A 22731-nucleotide genomic window follows, 5' to 3' on the forward strand; every position below is an offset into this window, starting at 1 on the left:
GCCTGTGTGAACCCATGGGTAAGGGGGACTCAGTGCACTAACAATTTGATGGAGTTTTATGACTCCTTCAACCACTCACCACTGATGATACATTTATTGATTTTTATAATCAAGCCAGACATTTAAGTCAATTGAATACAGGCTTGAACTGTCATAATGTTTCTCTGTATAAAGTCAAACTTGTTTTAATTCTGCGTTGGTTTTTTTTTTTACATGTCTAATATTTGTGACTAAAATCTGGTGATTCAAAGCTAATGTTGATAACTTAAATCTTGTATTGGTGACTAATATTGGTGATTCAGTTCTAGTATTAGTGACTCTAATCTGGTGATTCAGATTTAATGTTTGTAACACAGTTCTAGTATTGGTGACTCAAATCTAACATTGTTGACTAGCTGCAGGAGAGTTATTTGTGTTATGTGTCAGATGTAGGCCTGTAGAGTAGTAAATGAACAGACCCAAGCCAAATGACCTCATATATAGATGCCACAGCATATAACATGTGGAGTGACATCATAAGTTGATATTTTGGCCATGAACACAGGCGGTTTGTTAGGCTCTAATGACAAAATTATAATAAATGGTTTACAGTAAATTACCAAAACAGACTGGGTGAGCAATGACCTCCAAGTTAAAAATAGATTTTTGACGTCTTTTTGGGTGTACATTTTGTTTAACTCATCCAGTACATCAGCATGTGTGATGCCTGCAGTGACGAATAAACTAAATTACATCACAGGGAAAAATTTAAACACTCAAAACGAGGCTCTTTAAAGAGATTTTAATTGTTAACAACAAGCTTCTCTGTGCTGGGAACCATCTCGACGTGGCTGGCTGTGTAGGGGATGTAATTCGTATCTGGAAGTAAAACAGAGTTATGTCCTTGTCAAAACTACCTGTACAGTAGCGGTCATTCCCCACCTCACAATAAAAATATGAGTTATGAATCTGTATGCCCCCCCCGTTTATTACTGTCACGATAACCGTTATGTTCTTCATGCATAGCCATATGTCTTACGTCACTAGATCTAACCACCGCCTCCCTAACACTACTACTTTCTTCATGACGTCTCCAGCTTATTCGTGATATCCATGTGAACATCTTATTCCCTTCACACCACCTATACATATTCCCTTCACACCTACATACATTCCCTTCTCACCTACACATATTCCCTTCACACCTGTACATATTTTATTCCCTTCACACCTATATACATTCCCTTCACACCTATATACATTCCCTTCACACCTATACATATCTTATTACCTCACAGATATACATATCTTATTCCCCTTACAATTTTATCTCACCCCACATATAGGCCCACACACCGTATCCCATTACTTAACCTTCTAACCACCAAAGTCTCTCCCCGTGAACTCACGTCTAGGGGCAGCCAGCAGTGGCTGTGTTCTGTATGACCGCATGGGCTGCACTGAAGAGCGGATACTTCCCTTGACCACATGACTGACCGGTGAAGTCATCTTGACTTAGCTCCCAGAACATGACTCCACCGTAGCCGTTCTTCTTGGCGTAGCAGGTCTAGAGAGGGGACATTGCAAGACATGAATTCAGCGGGGCAGTTTTACAACAATCACCATACTATACAACTTTCACAGCATAGCTAATGACCGCACATTAATTTAGCAAAATAGAAAATATAACAATAGTAGTCAAACAACTTTTGTTTATCCGCCAAAAAAATAAAAAAATCAAATCGAATCATTTCAATAACACAGCACAATTTTTCTTTCCTCTTTGAAGAAGTGGTGTCTACCACACCCTGAGGAGAAAAATGTCTGAAAAAAGCCATTGACCATCAAAGAAATTTTGTCAACAACAAGGCATTAGTTACGGTAGTAGTGAAAGAACGAATTTAACGACAACAGACGAGTACAGCGTAAACAGACACGGTCGACAGCATAGGGACACATCAGATACCTTTAAGATAACCACGGAAAGATATCCAATTTAGCCACATCATTGAGATAACCACATAAAGAAATATCTAATTTAACCACATTATTGAGATAACCACCCACAGAAAGACATCCAATTTAACCACATCATTGAGATAACCACATACAGAAATATCTAATTTAACCACATCATTGAGATAATCACAGAAAGACATATAATTTAGCCACATCATTGAGATAACCACCAACAGAAAAACATATAATTTAACCACATCATTGAAATAACCACCACAGAAAGACATCTAATTTAGCCACATCATTGAGATAACCACATACAGAAAGACATCTGATTCCCCCCCCCCTGCATTACTGACATGTCACATCACTGCCAGCCATCTAATTAATCCCCAACTAAAAAATTTCACTACCATAAATAAAATTTTAGACTTCTCAAACGTTATAGGCAATAGAAAATTCGGGAATTCCCGCTTCACTGGGACAGCCAACAGCGGCCTGCAGAAACACAACACACCAAAGGTCACCGCAGCTTACCGTATCACCCTGATGGCGCTTACCTTTTCTTTCACGCTCTGCTGGTTGTCGTAACCGATCCAGTTACTGCCCTGGATAATATACGGGTTCCGTTGGTGGGTCTCAAATACTGGCGTGGCCCCCGCTTTGATCAGATCACAGATCTGTTGGTTCACAGAGCGAGACAAAATGGGATAAATAAACTGTTGATCTAAGGGATCAGTACACAGTCGACGGTCTGTTTTTGTTTTCATAGCTAGCCATGTCTCAATTGTTGGGAAATTGCAGCCAGGGGGGGGGGGGACTGGCCCGCCTATCTACAGGGAAAAATCCATTTGGGTCCACAGGTAAAAAGAAATCACGGAGAGTCCACAGGACGGTGCTGTAGTAAGCTTTTGATTTTAAAAAAATTGTCCCGTGAAGTTCCATTAAGCTGAGGATGATCATCAGACTTTGATGTTAATAGAATAACACAATGAAAATTTTAATCTGGGATTGGGAGGTCCGTTTTGAAATTTTTTTTTGGCCTACTGGACCCAGCACCCCGTCTAGTTGCATGGATTAGATATCTTATGTTATTTATTCCGGGAAAGGGAGCTAAATAAATAAAAAAAAAGAATGTTTAACATAATGTCTACCTGCTGTTTAAACTGCGAGTATCGAACTATAGCAGGAAGACTGCTGATGTCTTACCTCGTAGTATGACAGCCAGCCGGCAGACTTGGAGTACGGCCCGGGGGTGCCGCCGCCGCTGGCCGGGGAGCCGATGGTGTGTTGGTTGGTGTTGACCAGATGGAAGGTGCGGCCGTAGGTGCCGATGCCGATGTTGAGCTTGTCTTTGGGTGCCCCCAGGGACACGTAGTACCTGGCCACCCAGTCCTGGGACGTGAGAAGGTCATTAGGTGGGTGGTGGTATGGTAGAGAGGCTGATATGACATGAACGACAGTCTGACATGACATGACAGTCTGACATGAATGACAGTCTGACATGGCATGACAGTCTGACATGGCATGACAGTCTGATATGAACGACAGTCTGACATGAATGACAGTCTGACATGGCATGACAGTCTGATATGACATGAACAACAGTCTGGCATGGCATGTACGACAGGCTGATATGACATGAATGGCAGTCTGACATGACATGAAAGACTGTCTGACATGACATGAACGACAGTCTGACATGACATGTACAATGTATGTCAGTAAGTCATAACATGTACAATGTATGTCAGTAAGTCATAACATGTACAATGTATGTCAGTAAGTCATAACATGTACAATGTATGTCAGTAAGTCATAACATGTACAATGTATGTCAGTAAGTCATAACATGTACAATGTATGTCAGTAAGTCATAACATGTACAATGTATGTCAGTAAGTCATAACATGTACAATGTATGTCAGTAAGTCATAACATGTACAATGTATGTCAGTAAGTCATAACATGTACAATGTATGTCAGTAAGTCATAACATGTACAATGTATGTCAGTAAGTCATAACATGTACAATGTATGTCAGTAAGTCATAACATGTACAATGTATGTCAGTAAGTCATAACATGTACAATGTATGTCAGTAAGTCATAACATGTACAATGTATGTCAGTAAGTCATAACATGTACAATGTATGTCAGTAAGTCATAACATGTACAATGTATGTCAGTAAGTCATAACATGTACAATGTATGTCAGTAAGTCATAACATGTACAATGTATGTCAGTAAGTCATAACATGTACAATGTATGTCAGTAAGTCATAACATGTACAATGTATGTCAGTAAGTCATAACATGTACAATGTATGTCAGTAAGTCATAACATGTACAATGTATGTCAGTAAGTCATAACATGTACAATGTATGTCAGTAAGTCATAACATGTACAATGTATGTCAGTAAGTCATAACATGTACAATGTATGTCAGTCTGTCATAATATGTATATTGTATGTCAAACTGCAATAGTGTGTACAATGTACGCAGTCTGTCATAATATGTATATTGTATGTCAAACTGCAATAGTGTGTACAATGTACGCAGTCTGTCATAATATGTATATTGTATGTCAAACTGCAATAGTGTGTACAATGTACGCAGTCTGTCATAATATGTATATTGTATGTCAAACTGCAATAGTGTGTACAATGTATGACAGACTGTCATATCATGTCTATTGTATGTCAGAAGGCCATAGCATGTACAATAAATGTTAGTCTGTCATGACTTCTATGTCAGGCTATCATGGTGTATGTGTCAAAGTTTAATATTGTGCTTATAAATGTGGTTAAACGTGCGTGCCTGCAAATATTTTTAGATAAAAAAAAGTTAAATTAATTTGTCTAAATTTTGACTTTTATTATGCTGGGTACCAAGTTTAGCTGAGTTTGCCATCCGGTCTCACTAGGGTGGGCGTAAAGCGGGCTGTTGAAGCCCACCGTGTTGTCCCAATCTCCGTGGAAGTCGTACGTCATTATGTTAATGAAGTCCATGGCTCTAGAACACAAAAATGTACGTCATTATGTTAATGAAGTCCATGGCTCTAGAACACAAAAATGTACGTCATTATGTTAATGAAGTCCATGGCCCTAGAACACAAAAATGTACGTCATTATGTTAATAATGGCCCTAGAACACACAAACGTCGTACGTCATTATGTTAATGAAGTCCATGGCCCTAGAACACACAAATGTACGTCATTATGTTAATGAAGTCCATGGCCCTAGAACACACAAATGTACGTCATTATGTTAATAATGGCCCTAGAACACAAAAATGTCGTACGTCATTATGTTAATGAAATCCATGGCCCTAGAACACACAAATGTACGTCATTATGTTAATGAAGTCCATGGCCCTAGAACACAAAAATTTCGTACGTCATTATGTTAATGAAGTCCATGGCCCTAGAACACAACAATTTCGTACGTTATTATGTTAATGAAGTCCATGGCCCTAGAACACAAAAATGTACGTCATTATGTTAATGAAGTCCATGGCCCTAGAACACAAAAATGTACGTCATTATGTTAATGAAGTCCATGGCCCTAGAACACAGACAAGTTGCCGTAGTTATTTTCACTAACCCGTGAAGTAAATGGATTCAATAAGAGGTCACACTTAGGACGGCTGTGTGTTTAATTGTGAGGAAGGTAACATTCCATTAGGGGACATAATAAGTTGAAAGAATAGCAACTAAATGGTTAGCGGTAGTTGTACTTTCAGGTGAAGACAATACCAGCTATGTAGACAAGTGGTCCTGTATAGGGCTAGGTCCTACCCCTGGGCAGGTGAAGTCCTACTGGTGGACGAGTTAAGTCCTATGGTGGGACAGGTAAAGTCCTATCACTGGGCAGGTAAAGTCCTACCACTGGGCAGGTTAAGTCCTACCACTGGGCAGGTTAAGTCCTACCACTGGGCAGGTAAAGTCCTACCACTGGGCAGGTGAAGTCTTACCACTGGGCAGGTAAAAACCTATCACTGGGCAGGTAAAGTCCTACCACTGGTCAGGTGAAGTCCTACCACTGGTCAGGTCAAGTCCTACCCCTGGGCAGGTGAAGTCTAACTGACAGACGATTAAGTCCTACCACTGGGCAGGTGAAGTCCTACCACTGGGCAGGTGAAGTCCTACCACTGGGCAGGTGAAGTCCTACCCCTGGGCAGGTGAAGTCTAACTGGCGGACTATTATGTCCTAACACTGGGCAGGTGAAGTCCTACTGATGGACGAGCTAAGTCCTACGTACGCCGCTAATCCAGCAATATCATATCCCTGGTCAATATGGCTCTTGCCTGCTGGGAATGCACCAGTCAGGAGAAGCCTAGGTCTGCCGCTGCTCGAAGCCTCGCTCTGGAAGTGGCTCTTCAACTCCTAGAGACACAAAGAAGCTTGATAAAGTATGTATTCATTAGAAAACGACGAGAATAGCTCATTTCTAAGCTGCAAGCGAAAAAAAAAAACACTTTGACCAATGCAATCAACAAACACCATTCACCCTGGCTTAACACACTCACAACTCCAATTAAATATCAGAAACACAAGATGTCCCAACGTTTTTTTTTGCTCATTAACATTATAGATGAGCCACAACGCTCTCCCTCTCTCTCTCTCTCGCTCTCTCTCTTTATATATATATATATATATATATATATATATATATATATATATATATATATATATATATATATATATATATATATATATATATATAAATAAATAAATAAATAAAATTATATATATATATATACAAGCAATATATATATATATATATATATATATATATATATATATATATATATATATATATATATATATATATATATATATATATATATATATATATATATTAATATTGCTTGTATAGAACAGGATTGAGTGTCCTGTTAATTGGGAGCTGAAGGAAGTTGACTGTCCTGTTATAAGGTAGATGATATCCGTTAGTATCTTGGTAAGTGGTAGACAATATCTGAAGAAAAAAAGAATGACCTACCTGCATGAGAAGCAGAAACTTCTGCTTGTCCGATGCCGGACTCTCAAACTGGGCAGGATATTCCCAGTCCACGTCCAGACCGTCGAAGTGTTTTTGTCTCAGGTAGTTAATGGCGGACGTGATGAAGGCGGCCCTGGTGGAGGAGTCGTGGACGATGTGGGTGAAGGGGGCGGAGCCAGCTGTGGCGCCACCTATGGACAGCAACACCTTGAGGTTTGGGCTCTTGCTCTTCAGTGCTATCACTCTGGCATACCTGGCGAGTCAGTTGTAACTGTTACAATACCGACACTAAGACATACATATGTCTTATATATATATATATATATATATATATATATATATATATATATATATATATATATATATATATATATATATATATATATATATAATTGGCTATACATATAGTTGCCACTGTCTGTCTCTTGCCAAGTGCTATGTACAAATGGAGGTTAAATAAAACAAGTTTTATGTTTGGGCGAATAATACAGCTTCTCTAGTTTGACTTCAGATGATATACCGGGGACATACATGTGGTACTTATCTTGCTTTTTAACCAAAATGTAATTATCCTTAGGTTATCATGCAGCGTTTCGCATGAACGTTTTAAGGTAATATAAAGTAAAGACAACGTTACTTTTTTTTTCTTTCACAGCGTTGCCATATTTGTAGACAGATTTTTTTTTCTAATACTTTTATTTGCAATTTAAAACAAATACACAAAAAATGCTTTTGATTGTAAATAGAATCAACATATCGCTTCTGTTAAGTGGAGTTTATTTTATCTACATAATAAGCATTTCAAAAACAAAAGGTATTTTTTTTTAACTAGAAAAAAAAAGTTAAATTAAAAAAAAAAGTAAAGATTATACAAACAATTATTATTAGTTACATTTTTTTGTACAAATAAATATAATTGTTGATTCTTATTTTTATTCTGATACTGTTTAAGCGCTCTTTATATTTAGCTACTAAAGGGAAAAAGATTAAGTTGCTTCCCTTGGTGTTTTTTTAAATACTATAATTGTACAATAGAAAGTAACTAATCCCAAGTAATATTCAATGTTAAACAATCCAAATTTTAAACGCTGAAATTTGAAATATCGATTGCTCTAGGTTAGAATTATTCTCCATATATATATATATATATATATATATATATATATATATATATATATATATATATATATAATATATGTCGTGTAGACAATTTTAAATTCAGTTAATACTCATTTCAAAACACAATAAAAAACGAAAAGAGTGGGCAGCAAGATGTCTGCTAATCACGTGGTCGATTTATCGGCCTAATGCACCACGAAGTAAGTTTAATCATGATTTGCCTTTATACGTTTGACATTTGTGTTGGTGTAATTTCAATGGGGTGGTAATGACTGGGTAAAACAGGCGACACAATTCACTCGGTCTACTTGATAGGAAAAATACCCATTGGACAAGTTCAGCAAATTTTAGTCGACAAAATCTGTTATAGATTATAAAGTTTATAATCTGTATATATAATTCTCTTCTTGGAGACGATAGAAAACACCAAGCTGTAAGCGCCCTCCCTACCACCCCCACCCCTACATGGTCTGGTAAACTGTGGTTCACGCTAAATGTTTACAATCGTAGAGCCGGGTTTAGTGACGGCTATTAAGGCAGATAGTTTGAAACCATTTTAAACTTAGGGGAGGAAACTAAGAGGAGTTTGCTTTCAAGGGGGTGGAGGTAGGGGTTGGGTGAAAGGAGGGGGTATCGTCCTTAACGACCATCTAATAGTGTTTTAAAGCAAATATTTTCAGTGGCGGCATTGGTACTTTCGAATTCACAAATTATGAATTACTGAAAAGAAGAAAATAAAAAAACTAAATAGCGGCGTATGATACGCCGCGGGTCGGCTCGTATACTTACATTTCATCATCATTCCACTCATAAGGTTTGATCTGAGTTCCCTCGACTTTAGCGAAGGCGTAGAGTATGTGCGTGCAGAGGCTGGTGTCTATGTTTTCGGGGAGGAATTTGCCTTTTCCGGTGGTGTACTGGGACCAGTTGGTGTAGTAACACACGCTACGGAAACTTTGGGCTGGGGAAAGAAATAACATTTGGTGTAGTAACACACGCTACGGATACTTTGGGCTGGGGACAGGAAATAACATTTGGTGTAGTAACACACGCTACGGATACTTTGGGCTGGGGAAAGAAATAACATTTGGTGTAGTAACACACGCTACGTATACTTTGGGCTGGGGACAGGAAATAACATTTGGTGTAGTAACACACGCTACGGATACTTTGGGCTGGGGACAGAAATAACATTTGGTGTAGTGATAAAACACGCTACGGAAACGTTTGGCTAGGGACAGGGAATAACATTTGGTGTAGTAACACACGCTACGGATACTTTGGGCTGGGGACAGGGAATAACATTTGGTGTAGTAACACACGCTACGGAAACTTTGGGTTGGGGACAGGAAATAACATTTGGTGTAGTAACACACGCTACGGAAACTTTGGGCTGGGGACAGGAAATAACATTTGGTGTAGTAACACACGCTACGGAAACTTTGGGCTGGGGACAGGAAATAACATTTGGTGTAGTAATAAAATACGCTACGGAAACTTTGGGCTGGGGACAGGAAATAACATTTGGTGTAGTAACACACGCTACGGAAACTTTGGGCTGGGGACAGGAAATAACATTTGGTGTAGTAACACACGCTACGGAAACTTTGGGCTGGGGAAGGAAATAACATTTGGTGTAGTAACACACGCTACGGAAACTTTGGGCTGGGGAAAGAAATAACATTTGGTGTAGTAACACACGCTACGGAAACTTTGGGCTGGGGACAGGAAATAACATTTGGTGTAGTAACACACGCTACGGAAACTTTGGGCTGGGGACAGGAAATAACATTTGGTGTAGTAACACACGCTACGGAAACTTTGGGCTGGGGACAGGAAATAACATTTGGTGTAGTAATAAAACACGCTACGGAAACTTTGGGCTGGGGACAGGAAATAACATTTGGTGTAGTAACACACGCTACGGAAACTTTGGGCTGGGGAAGGAAATAACATTTGGTGTAGTAACACACGCTACGGAAACTTTGGGCTGGGGACAGGAAATAACATTGGTGTAGTAACACACGCTACGGAAACTTTGGGCTGGGGACAGGAAATAACATTTGGTGTAGTAACACACGCTACGGAAACTTTGGGCTGGGGACAGGAAATAACATTTGGTGTAGTAACACACGCTACGGATACTTTGGGCTGGGGACAGGAAATAACATTTGGTGTAGTAACACACGCTACGGAAACTTTGGGCTGGGGAAAGAAATAACATTTGGTGTAGTAACACACGCTACGGAAACTTTGGGCTGGGGACAGGAAATAACATTTGGTGTAGTAACACACGCTACGGAAACTTTGGGCTGGGGAAAGAAATAACATTTGGTGTAGTAACACACGCTACAGAAACTTTGGGCTGGGGACAGGAAATAACATTTGGTGTAGTAACACACGCTACGGAAACTTTGGGCTGGGGAAAGAAATAACATTTGGTGTAGTAACACACGCTACGGAAACTTTGGGCTGGGGACAGAAATAACATTTGGTGTAGTAACACACGCTACGGAAACTTTGGGCTGGGGACAGAAATAACATTTGATGTACTGAGGCATGGGGTAGAGGCGAACAATAACAGAATGTTTTTACCTATAGTGTCCTATAGGAAGCACTGACAACAGTACGGATAATAATTGTACTAGTTAACCATCACCGTGAAAATCTTACCTGCCCCTACCAAGAACACAAGAGAAATGATGCTGCACAGCATTTCTTTAACCTAGAGATGATAATCATAATTTTTCAAGTGTTTATATATATATATATATATATATATATATATATATATATATATATATATATATATATATATATATATATATATATATATATATATATATATATATATATTGTTTACAACGGTGATCATTTAGATAATTATTTCTTTATACAGACTACACTAAACGAATCAATATCTCCCATGGAAATAAAAACACGAACCGTAAGTTTTCTACAAACCCAGATGGAACTTCCAAGGGCCAAGAACTCTCGCTTACAATCGAATCAAACCTCTGTTGATGAGCAGAGACAGTAAACGGCTGGGTTAGGTCCGACCCAGCTTGATTTCTCCGTAGTTAAACCGTTGTTGTTTGAGTCAGTGACATACTGATAAGGATCGCCCCATCGTGGTTGGATAAGACAATGCTGGCTCTATTGTCGAACACCATCAAGCCAGCAGTGTAGACAGATAGCGATCGGATACGGGTCGGACGGAGACAGCCACCGAGTGAATAGTACAACAAACCAAACTCGCAGCTATTTCTGACAAAGACCCAGTTTTAAGAAACCGATTAGCTCTGTTAATCCCTACCTCCTCCCTGATTATTTCTATTAATCCCTCTCCCCTCTCGAGAGTAAATTAAAAAAATGTACATTCTAAAAATAGAAAAACAGGTAAGCTCAGATAGGTTATTGTACCACAGAATATGGAATAGTATTCAGACAGGAGCGATAGATCAGTCGATACTGGGAGAGATTTAGATTCTAATTTCTTATGACAAGTCGGGTCAAGCGCCCCTCTAAGCCTTCGTTGACCTATTAGTCGCATTTAGTCGTGTAAGAATAAAAAATGTAGAACAGATCTGCTATCTGAAAGAGTAGTTACCTAGCCCGTTGTGTATTTTCATCAACGGGCTCTGGGCTATTAATGTTTCTTGTTAATTTTTTTTCGCCAAGCATGGTTTACTAATAGATTATTCTTAATTATGTAAGCAATATTTATCTAAGTATGGCTGTTTGTAAAATGATCTGGTTTAAAAGTATTTTAAGTTTAGTTTTAGCCTTAACTAAGCGGTTAATTTTAACATTCAATTTTAGCTGAGTTACACAAAAGTTAACATTTATATCATGTACTGTGTCAATTTAGCTATTAATATGAAAATATGCTTCTCAAATCTGTAGATATTTTTATCGATTTTTATTTTTTATTAATAATAAAGAATTTTAATTCAAAACATCTTAATGAAACGACACACGAAGCTAAAAAACTTCAGATACAACAAAACTCAAATAAAATCAAACTTAAAAACTAATCTTGAACATTAAAATTTTACAGTAAGGTCTTAACTTAATCGTAAAACCATAATCCTCAACATTCGAATTTAATCCAGGCATAATCCATAAATCCACTGTCCTACATCTCAAGCGCCACCTCCCCCCATTCACTAATCGATACATATTGTCACACAGCTAGGTCTTAAATGACGTTACAATTTTTCCATTCCCCATCTCCTATTAAAAAATCATATTTAATTATATAAAAATATATTGTTTTTTCATAATATCAATACAAAATATACGACTTATTCATATTGCTTAAAACTGATGTATACAAAAAAATCTAATGAAGAAAAAAATAGTCTGTTTTGGACTAAATATATATTTATAGCAAATTTCTATCCTTTTAGCTTCGTTTTATACTAAAAAAAAATCACACTTAAAAAAAATAAAGATAGAAAAATTAGGTGGCCTTGAAATATACCGTGTAAAAAAAAATTGCAAGTGCGCCTGCAAAATCAGGTGCACGTGCATCTACACATTTATAAGAGCAAGCTCCTCTTTGAAGATCTCCGCTAGTTGTCTCTTCTCGTGCTGAAGGCGAATCTGATCCAAGCCGGAACTTGACGTCCTGCTAGCGTTGAAAGATTTGTACCGTCTAAGAATATTCGGCGTTCGATCCGCTTAAAACGGCTGATTTCTCTTCGTATACAGGAACCGCACCTCAAATTTTCAACGAGCGGTTCGAGTGCGCGTTTTTTTTTTTGGTGGGTGGGGGAGGGGGGGGGGGGGAGGGAAAAGGGGGGGGGGGGGGACGACAAGCATTAAACAAAATCTGCTAAGACGAAGTTATTGCATAGTTATCTTCAAATCACCGTCTATTTAGTCAAAGTCTAGTATTGCCATGATCGACTAATAAAGTCAAGCGTAATTAAAGAAAAGATCAAGCCTGATTAGAGATTTAGTTATGTGATTGTTGTAGACTGTATGTTGTCAATAAGCTCAATACCAACAACACACTACTGGCCTTGTACCCAACTCACAATAATAAGATTTTTAATTACTAATCTAATCACTAAATCTGTAATGGTAAGTTACCTATACAAAAACAAATTCACGTGTAAAATGGTCCGGATTAGTTTTGTTGGGTGTAAATTAGCACAGCTGGCATTTACTTGAGATTAGAAGAAATGTTAGATTACATAAAGGCACCACTTTTGGTGCGTGCGTTATCAGGTAAAGTTCTATAGCCTTGTCAAGTTTGGTGTGTATAGGTTGGTGTGTTCTTGCCAACTGTATTGGTGTGTTATTGTCAAGTGTATTGGTGTGTTCTTGCCAACTGTATTGGTGTGTTCTTGTTAAGGTTAGTAGTATGTTCTTACCAAGACTGGTGTGTTCTTGAATGTATTGGTGTGTTCTTGTCATCTGAAGTCGTGTGTTCTTATCAACTGTATTGGTGTGTTCTTGTTAAGGTTAGTGGAATGTTCTTATCAAGTCTGGTGTTTTCTTGTCAAGCCTTGTGGTGTTCTTGTCAATTCTAGTGTGTTGTGGTCAAGTCATGTGACATACTGAAGCCGCTACAATAGGTTAGCAAACATCACGTGATCTGAACATTTCTTAACAACAACAAAAATTAATTTTGCAGACACAACAAAATGCTGCTGACGCCGACTTTGATTTTACTGGTGGCGACATCAGGTACGTCAGTGCTTACATCATTAGCTGACAGAATACCCTACTAATTTGATTAGCTGACTTACTACCATAGTAAAATAATTAGCGGACGGACTGTCCTAATAAAGTCATTTGCTCACAGACTACCCTAATACGTCTGACAGACTACTCAAAGTTACTTAATAAATTAGCTTAAACATACCTCAGTTATGTTTTTTTATTGGTCTTACAAAAGGAGACATATTGCTAATTGTTATACAAAGTAACTTCATCGTAACTGATTGCCAATCTTTGATTTAAATTTAAATCATCTTTAAGGAAAATTAATTTCTGTAGAAACATATTGGGTGCATGTATTCTACTTTATACCAAATTTAATTTCTCTGCTCTATATGTAAAAACAAAATAAACTGTTGAAACTATTTTTACCACAGTGGCCTCCCTTAGAAGCGTCTGTTACTACACCAACTGGGCCCAGTACAGGGCGGGGAAGGGCAAGTTTTTACCCGAGAATGTCGACCCCACCCTGTGCACCCACATACTCTACGCCTTTGCCAAGCCCGAGGGTACCGAGATCAAACCATTCGAGTGGAACGATGACGACATGTAAGTGAGAATGTGGGGGTCGGATTAAATTGTTTAAACATTGTTAGACACTATGAGAAGTGAAGCTCAATGGATGCCATTAGTTATTCTCTAGCAAAGCTACTGACACAACTCAACTAAATAAATTAACATTTCTGTCTAATTAATTAAGCAGCTGGGTGGTTAATTTGACAGTACCCACATTTTTAGAACACTCCCCTCCTATCTTCACCTATATTTGTGTAAGATATTTTTCTGAGATGCTGCAAAGGAGTTGTGAATAAAGTAAAGTTCCCTATTCATCCCTTAAAGTTCATGGAGCAAGTGAAGTAGAGTTCAGCTGTTTCTGCGACCTCAGCATATGAAGGGACAGTGTAGTCAGCGCTATGCACAACCGTTTTTACTCTACGTAATGTGACTTAAGTACCCATCAGAGCGGGTTGACTAAGTGACGTTCTACTGACATGAACCCGGGTTCGAACTCGGTTTTCGGATAGCAGTCTAGCGCTCTACCACTGGGCCATTCCGTCCCCAGAAGTTATGTAATTTTTTTTTAATATATATGTAATATAAATGTCTTACAAATGTAAATTTCTTGTATTGAGAATAATTTAATATTATAATCTTTATTTTCATCACTTACAACTTACATTTGTAAAACAACATTTCATCTGATTTTAGGTATTCCAGAATCATGGCTTTAAAAAACAGGAACGGCAACTTGAAGGTGCTGTTGTCATTAGGCGGTGGCTCCGTGGGTTCCGCCCCCTTCACCCACATCGTCCACGACCCCTCCACCAGGGGCGCCTTCATCACGTCCGCCATTAACTACCTGAGACAAAAACACTTCGACGGTCTGGACGTGGACTGGGAATATCCTGCCCAGTTTGAGAGTCCGGCATCGGACAAGCAGAAGTTTCTGCAGTTCATGCAGGTAGACTAGAACTCTTCATGCAGGTAGACTAGAGCAGGTAGACTAGAGCAGGTAGACTAGAGCAGGTAGACTAGAGCAGGTAGACTCAGGTAGACTAGAGCAGGTAGACTAGAACTCTTCATGCAGGTTGACTAGAGCTAAGGTAGAATTATGCAGGTAGATTAGAACTCTTCATGCAGGTAGACTAGAACTCTTCATGCAGGTAGACTAGAGCAGGTAGACTAGAGCAAGTAGACTAGAGCAGGTAGACTAGAGCAGGTAGACTAGAGCAGGTAGACTAGAGCAGGTAGACTAGAGCAGGTAGACTAGAGCAGGTAGACTAGAACTCTTCATGCAGGTAGACTAGAGCAGGTAGACTAGAGCAGGTAGACTAGAGCAGGTAGACTAGAGCAGGTAGACTAGAGCAGGTAGACTAGAGCAGGTAGACTAGAGCAGGTAGACTAGAACTCTTCATGCAGGTAGACTAGAGCAGGTAGACTAGAGCAGGTAGACTAGAGCAGGTAGACTAGAGCAGGTAGACTAGAGCAGGTAGACTAGAGCAGGTAGACTAGAACTCTTCATGCAGGTAGACTAGAGCAGGTAGACTAGAGCAGGTAGACTAGAGCAGGTAGACTAGAGCAGGTAGACTAGCTAGAGCAGGTAGACTAGAGCAGGTAGACTAGAGCAGGTAGACTAGAGCAGGTAGACTAGAGCAGGTAGACTAGAGCAGGTAGACTAGAGCAAGTAGACTAGAGCAGGTAGACTAGAGCAGGTAGACTAGAGCAGGTAGACTAGAGCAGGCAGATTAGAGCAGGTAGACTAGAACTCTTCATGCAGGTAGACTAGAGCAGGTAGACTAGCTAGAGCAGGTAGACTAGAGCAGGTAGACTAGAGCAGGTAGACTAGAGCAGGTAGACTAGAGCAGGTAGACTAGAGCAGGTAGACTAGAGCAGGTAGACTAGAGCAGGTAGACTAGAGCAGGTAGACTAGAGCAGGTAGACTAGAGCAGGTAGACTAGAACTCTTCATGCAGGTAGACTAGAGCAGGTAGACTAGAGCAAGTAGACTAGAGCAGGTAGACTAGAGCAGGTAGACTAGAACTCTTCATGCAGGTAGACTAGGGTTAAGGTAGAATTATGCAGGTAGACTAGAACACTGCAGTTCATGCAGGTAGACTAGAACACTGCAGTTCATGCAGGTAGACTAGAGCTAAAGTAGAATCATGCTCCTTATTCCAAAGACTAGCATGTTACGTAGAGTTAATGGATAGATTGATTTATTAATTAATGGATAGATTAATACAGAAAGAGTGTGTATATCATTGATGCAGGGTGGTTGGCAATATGTTTAGTCCTTGGCCTTTAAAGTACTAGCTAGCAAATAGTCGCCATAAGTAAATAAATATATATTGTATTGCATAAATCTGTCTAGTATAGTAATGGCTTTAGTACTTAGAACAATATAATATAGATATTGCCTAGGCACCTAGACTTGCCTAATATGCAAATTGCCTAGGAGCCTAGACGAATATTGTACGAATATTAGTCTAATATAGATTTTGCCTTTGTGCCCAGATCTGTCTAATATAGAAAGTTAAACGACAAGTTAGGAGTAAAGTCAATGATTAACCAAAATTTTTATTGTTTTTTAAGTCAACTTGTCAACACTCAGTATCATGTTATGTTTCAAATAATACACCCCCCCCTCCCCCACAGGAACTGAAATCTCGTTTTGAGAGCGAGGCTTCCAGTAGTGGACGTCCGAGACTTTTGTTGACCGGCGCTTTTCCAGCAGACAAGAGTTATATTGATGCCGGATATGACGTAGCAGGTTTGGCGGCGTGAGTTAACCAGCTATAATCTGGTTTATGTATTTCTTTTCCCACTTTTCTGTTATGTTAGTATCATGAGTAAATTATTCAAGCAGGCTCTAGTCAATATATTTACTTCATTTCCTTTTGTACTTTTCGCCTTTCTGATGAAGATAAGCTAAAACAGTACGTCTCCAGCTAGATCAGTTGGTAGAGATTTATGCACTATCGGCTGTGACAAATACGCCCCCCTCCCCGTCTACCTCTCTTTGAGGACATTCTTGGACTGACTTTCGTCCTCTTCCAAACGTTGTTTATTAAATGATTTTCGCTTTTCCTTATGATCTTTCTGAGACACATAATGAGGAATAGTAGATTACTATCTGTTTCAACTTTATGAACAGGAAACATAGATATATGGCCAGAATTTCGTTTCGTTATGCTTGAGCCAATTCTGTTTTTACATATTCCACATTCATTACTTATCGAGTGTGTTTTTTTTCCTTCTGATTTAGAGTGATGGATTTTATCAACGTAATGACGTATGACTTCCACGGCCCATGGGGTAACACTGTGGGGTTCAACAGCCCGCTCTATGCCCATCCTAGCGAGACGGGCTGGAACAGTCAGCTTAACCTGGTGGGTCGGTTAGGCTTAGGTTCAAACACTCAAAGACAACACGAGTATGTTAGGTGTTAACCTGGTGGGTCGGTTAGGCTTAGGTTCAAACACTCAATAACAACACGAATATGTTAAGTGTTATGTAGTCGGGTTTATTGCCCAAATGAAAGGTACACATAGATGTAAAAGAAAATTTGCACATAAATAAAAGAGAAAATTGCCAATATAAGAGAAAATTTTTATATAAATATAAGAGAAAATTGCTAATATAATAGAAAAGCTGCTCACAAATACAAGAAAAAAATGTGCATTAAATATAAGAGAAAAGCTGCACATACATATATAAGAGAAAAGCTGCACATAAATACGGTGGCACATTGATGCAATCATATTTGTTTAACATTGTGACAGGACTGGACAATGAAGTATTACGTGTCCAAGGGTGCTCCTAAAGACAAACTAAACATCGGCATTGGCACCTACGCCAGAACGTTCCGCCTCGCTGACTCCAACCAACACAACATTGGCGCGCCGTCTGGCGGGGAAGGAACGGCAGGGCCGGTCACTCAAAGTGCTGGAACTCTGGCATACTATGAGGTGAGTCGCTAGCTGGAGCTAGTTTTATTTGTGTATATTTGAGTATGTTTGTGTATATTTGTGTATATTTGTGTATATTTGTGTATATTTGTGTATATTTGTGTATATTTGTGTATATTTGTGTATATTTGTGTATATTTGTGTATATTTGTGTATATTTGTGTATATTTGTGTATATTTATGTATATTTGTGTATATTTGTGTATATTTGTGTATATTTGTGTATATTTGTGTATATTTGTGTATATTTGTGTATATTTGTGTATATTTGTGTATATTTGTGTATATTTGTGTATATTTGTGTATATTTGTGTACTTGCGGCATGTAAGAAAGCGGCGAGCTTTAATAGAGGCACAATGTGCCACTAAGAACCCAAAGAATGAAATGATGGTATGATGATGACGATAATGTTAGTATGATGATGATGTTAGGATGACGTTGATGATGGTATGATGATGATGATGATAGGGATGATGATATAATGGTGATGATGAAGATGATGATCATGATAATGATGATGATGATATGACGATGATTGTGCATTTACTAGAGATTAGCTGATTCTCATATACTAAATTATTATATTGTATGCACTAACTAAAACTTATAAAATTATACACATTAACCATCTATATTGAATAGGTCTGTGATCTAATTTCTTCTGGAGCATCCCCTATTTTCGATAGCTCCCAGCGAAATCCCTACATCGTCAGAGGCAGCGACTGGATTGGTTACGATAATCAACAGAGCGTGAAAGAAAAGGTAGGCAACATGCACGTTCAATCATTTGACAGATTGAGAGTAACTATCTACTAGTTTGTTGGGAATTTCCCCATAATCGTTTAGTTTATTGGAGATTTCCCATAATCTTTTAGTTTATTGGAGATTTCCCATAATCTTTTAGTTTATTGGAGATGTCTCTTAATCTACTAGTTTATCGGGAATTTCCCCAAAATATTTTAGTTTATTGGAGATTTCCCTAAATCTATTATTAACGAGTGTTGTATCGTGGTTATTGAGTCCCTGCCAACCTCTGGTCCCCAGGCCTGTTACGCCAGAAACAACGGCTACGGGGTGATGTTCTGGGAGCTGAGCATGGACGACTTCTCTGGTCAGTCCTGTGGTCAAGGAAACTACCCGTTAATTGGTCTAGCGTACCGGGTGGTTCAAGGCAGTGAGGGATGTCCTTAGGTGAGTCACACCTCCCCTCACATTCATACACACACAAGTGAGGGGTGTCCTTAGATGAGTCACATCTCTCCCCCACACTCATACACACACAAGTGAGGGGTGTACTTAGGTGAGTCACACCATCCACACACTCATACACACACACAAGTGAGGGGTGTCCTTAGATGAGTTACACCCTCCCAACTCACTCATACACACACAAGTGAGGGGTGTACTGAGGTGAGTCACACCATCCACACACTCATACACACACACACGTGAGGGGTGTCCTTAGATGAGTTACACCCTCCCAACTCACTCATACACACACAAGTGAGGGGTGTACTGAGGTGAGTCACATCTCCCCCCCCCACTCACTCATACACACATAAGTGAGGGATGTACTTTGGTGAGCAACATTTCACCCACACTCATACACACACAAGACAGTGAGGGCTGTCATTAGGTGAGTCGCATCTATCAACCCCCCCCCCCCCCACCCCCCGCACACAAAACAAAAAATTGAATACAATACTTAAATAGAGATCTATATTCTATAAATATTTCACAATATATATATATATATATATATATATATATATATATATATATATATATATATATATATAACATTTTTGTACTGTTTTGCTTCCAGTATGTGACAGACTTGTATAAAACCTTGTTGACTGAAATATCTGCATCGAAGCAATGTTTAATCAAGGGAGTAAATAAATATTATAAAATATCGTTTTGAAAATTTTTGTTTTGTGTTTTTTGTCTAGGCTATTCTCGGTGACTATCAAAGCATATCCGTCTAGAGAATACTAGATTTCACGATAACTATACGATAACTATACGATAACTTCATATAAACTTCCGGTTTTGTTTTCTCCCAATTTCGCAAATATTGTTTGATGTTTGTCCCCCCCCCCCCCCCAAAAAAAAAAAAAAAAAAAAAAAAAAACTGCGCACTCGAACAGCCCGTTGAAAATTTGAGGTACGGTTCCCGTATGCGGAAAATAAATCAGCTGATCTACGCGGATCGAACTTCGAATATTAGACGGTAAAAATCTTTCAACGTTAACAAGACGTGATGCCCCAGCTTGGATCAGATTCTCTTTCAGCACGAGATGAGACGACCAGCAGAGATCTTCAAAGAGGAGACAGGTGAGTGTACATCTACACATGCAAGTTTGCTGTTGTCTATTTGTAGGTGCGTGCTCATCTACACATGCAAGTTTGCTGTTGTCTATTTGTAGGTGCGTGCTCATCTACACTTACAAGTTTGCTGTTGTACATGTGTAGTTGTGTGTGTACATCGACAGCTGCAAGTTTGCTTTTGTACATGTGTTGGTGCGTGTACATCTGCCTTCGCTGGCGCCGGTGCTTATTGCACGATCGCTTTCAAAACCATCTAATTTTCTACCATTCCTGAAGAATCGGAACATTAGCTTAAATACAGCGAAAATCGGTGCTGTTTTCTATTGCAATGTCTAACGTGCTATCGGTTTTACTCTTTTACCTGAGAAAATATTTTTCATGACACTACATGTTCAACCTTTTACTTCCTGTTTAGTATGGAGATAAACATTTTTTTAACACACATGCTATCTATCACCATTTGAGAAGTAAACAAAAGATAAAACAAGTTGGACCACAACTGTAATTTTATCAGTTACTCAAGATTTTCTACAGTTACTTCGTCTAGATCAGGCGTCATGCCCACTAAGCATTAGTGGGCAGAGGGGGGGGGGGGGGGGGTAATTAACAGAACGGGTACTAACACAGGGACTTGTTTACATAGCTTTTCCCATTAAACTTGTCTGTTGCAATTTTTCGGTTTCTTCAGATTAAATTAGAAAGCTGAATCAACGACCTTGACAGTATTTTGACAGTACTGACACGTCAAGAATAAAAACAATTCCACGGATCTAGTTTAATAAAAATACTATATACTCTTTGAAAAGTGTGAGTTTTTTTTTAAAACAAGACCTGCAGATTGTGATTTGAGTCTGTCGTACATTGTGAGTGTAGACGCAATCAAGGAACCCCCTTAAAGCATCAAAAGGCTGTCTCGCTGTTGTTTAGTGTTGTGTTGTGTGGCGGATTGGAATAGAGGGGTAGCGACCCTTTTCGGCGCCCGTGGCGAACTATCAACTTTGCGCCTCCTCTCTCCTCATGTGTATAATTATGCAAATTGTCCTTGGCAACTCCCCCCCCCCCCCCAGTTGGGTAAGTTCGGATGCCGTTTCTACCACTTACTGTCCCTAAATGGTTTTTATGTTAATGTCAAACATTTGATGTAGAAAACAGTTCAATGAACCCGTAAAACCGACTAATGGTCTATTTTCAATAACTTCGACTGTGTTTAATTTAGTAATACAGCTCAAAATAAGCTTTTAAATTTATTTTTCTACCCTGTTAGGCATCCCCCTTAGTTCTGCGCTCGGGGAGGCCGCCCCAGCCCCCCACCTAGCTACGCCTCTGCGTCCAAGGCGTCACAGATTAAAAACAGAAGACTGATAGCAACTATCATTAAGACGGCAGATATTAACTATCAATATTTAACTTACTAGTCTGATAAGGATTTAGGTTAAAACAGTAAACATGTGCAAATGTAAGGTTAAATTATTCAAGGTTAATTAAATATTTCGTATTAAATATAATATAAGAGTGTTTTTTGTTGTTGTAGCACACGTTGTGTGGTTGTAGCTATAACAATGGGGAAAGGGCGTGGAGGTAACAGTGATAGAAAGGTTGGCTTGCGGGGTAATTTACGGATCTAGGTTTAGAGGAATGTAGGGAGCTAAAACTCATGTCAGTTTAAACTAAGGTCAATCGAGAAGGATCAATCTTAGATTTAATTAAACTGGGGAGCTTAAACTAAAAGGTATATATGGAGCTCAATAGGTTATACAGAGCTAAGATAAAAAGAAAGTTAACGGTTTGGTGAATATATAAAGCTTTGGTAAAAGTATGGATCTTAAGTGAAATTAGGAAGCTTAAATGAATGCAGTGAGCTTAGGTAAATGTTTGAAGCTAAGGCGAACGCAAGGAGCTTATTTGAATTTAAAGAGCTTAAGCTGAGCTGCATGCTAGAAGCCTAAGCTTAGGCTAGATACGAGAGCTTAAACGAAATACTCTAAAACTCGTTACAAAAAACATCCAAATGTACAGATTAAAAAATTCTACAAAAGAATCCAGGTCTATTTATAGAGTTTTTCGTGTTGGTTGATGTGTATGTACGTGCGACAGCCAGCCTGTACTTAGCCTACATTAAAGATAACTACAA

The 22731-nt window shown here is 38.9% G+C and overlaps 2 protein-coding genes across 6 annotated transcripts; one reads left to right on the top strand and one right to left on the bottom strand.

The window, feature by feature from the left end:
• Window positions 1-767: 767 nt before the first annotated feature.
• LOC131941550 (acidic mammalian chitinase) lies at window positions 768-11198 on the bottom strand. 2 transcript variants are annotated; one of them, XM_059300840.1, is made up of 10 exons: window positions 11032-11198; window positions 10741-10792; window positions 8857-9028; window positions 6949-7201; window positions 6205-6329; window positions 4832-4955; window positions 3148-3333; window positions 2499-2618; window positions 1389-1546; window positions 768-858 (listed from the first exon to the last, which is right to left on the bottom strand). In XM_059300840.1, exons 2-9 carry the CDS (start codon window positions 10781-10783, stop codon window positions 1391-1393), a joined length of 1179 nt encoding a protein of 392 aa, XP_059156823.1. In that variant the 5' UTR covers window positions 10784-10792; window positions 11032-11198; the 3' UTR covers window positions 768-858; window positions 1389-1390. The 2 variants fall into 2 exon arrangements, with proteins under 2 accessions (XP_059156823.1, XP_059156822.1); XM_059300839.1 differs by having other exon boundaries at window positions 11014-11198.
• A 2057-nt stretch (window positions 11199-13255) lies between these two features.
• LOC131941516 (acidic mammalian chitinase) lies at window positions 13256-20196 on the top strand. 4 transcript variants are annotated; one of them, XM_059300788.1, is made up of 10 exons: window positions 13256-13305; window positions 13715-13767; window positions 14178-14349; window positions 15010-15262; window positions 16956-17080; window positions 17566-17689; window positions 18083-18268; window positions 18912-19031; window positions 19314-19460; window positions 20095-20196. In XM_059300788.1, exons 2-9 carry the CDS (start codon window positions 13725-13727, stop codon window positions 19458-19460), a joined length of 1170 nt encoding a protein of 389 aa, XP_059156771.1. In that variant the 5' UTR covers window positions 13256-13305; window positions 13715-13724; the 3' UTR covers window positions 20095-20196. The 4 variants fall into 4 exon arrangements, with proteins under 4 accessions (XP_059156771.1, XP_059156770.1, XP_059156773.1 ...); XM_059300787.1 differs by lacking the exon at window positions 13256-13305 and adding an exon at window positions 13307-13343; XM_059300790.1 differs by lacking the exon at window positions 13256-13305 and adding an exon at window positions 13351-13432.
• The last annotated feature ends 2535 nt before the right edge of the window (window positions 20197-22731 follow it).

This window comes from Physella acuta, unplaced genomic scaffold (genome assembly GCF_028476545.2).
Source record: "Physella acuta isolate Inbredline_101_S28 unplaced genomic scaffold, ASM2847654v3 ptg000364l, whole genome shotgun sequence".
Taxonomy (NCBI): Eukaryota; Metazoa; Mollusca; class Gastropoda; family Physidae; genus Physella; species Physella acuta.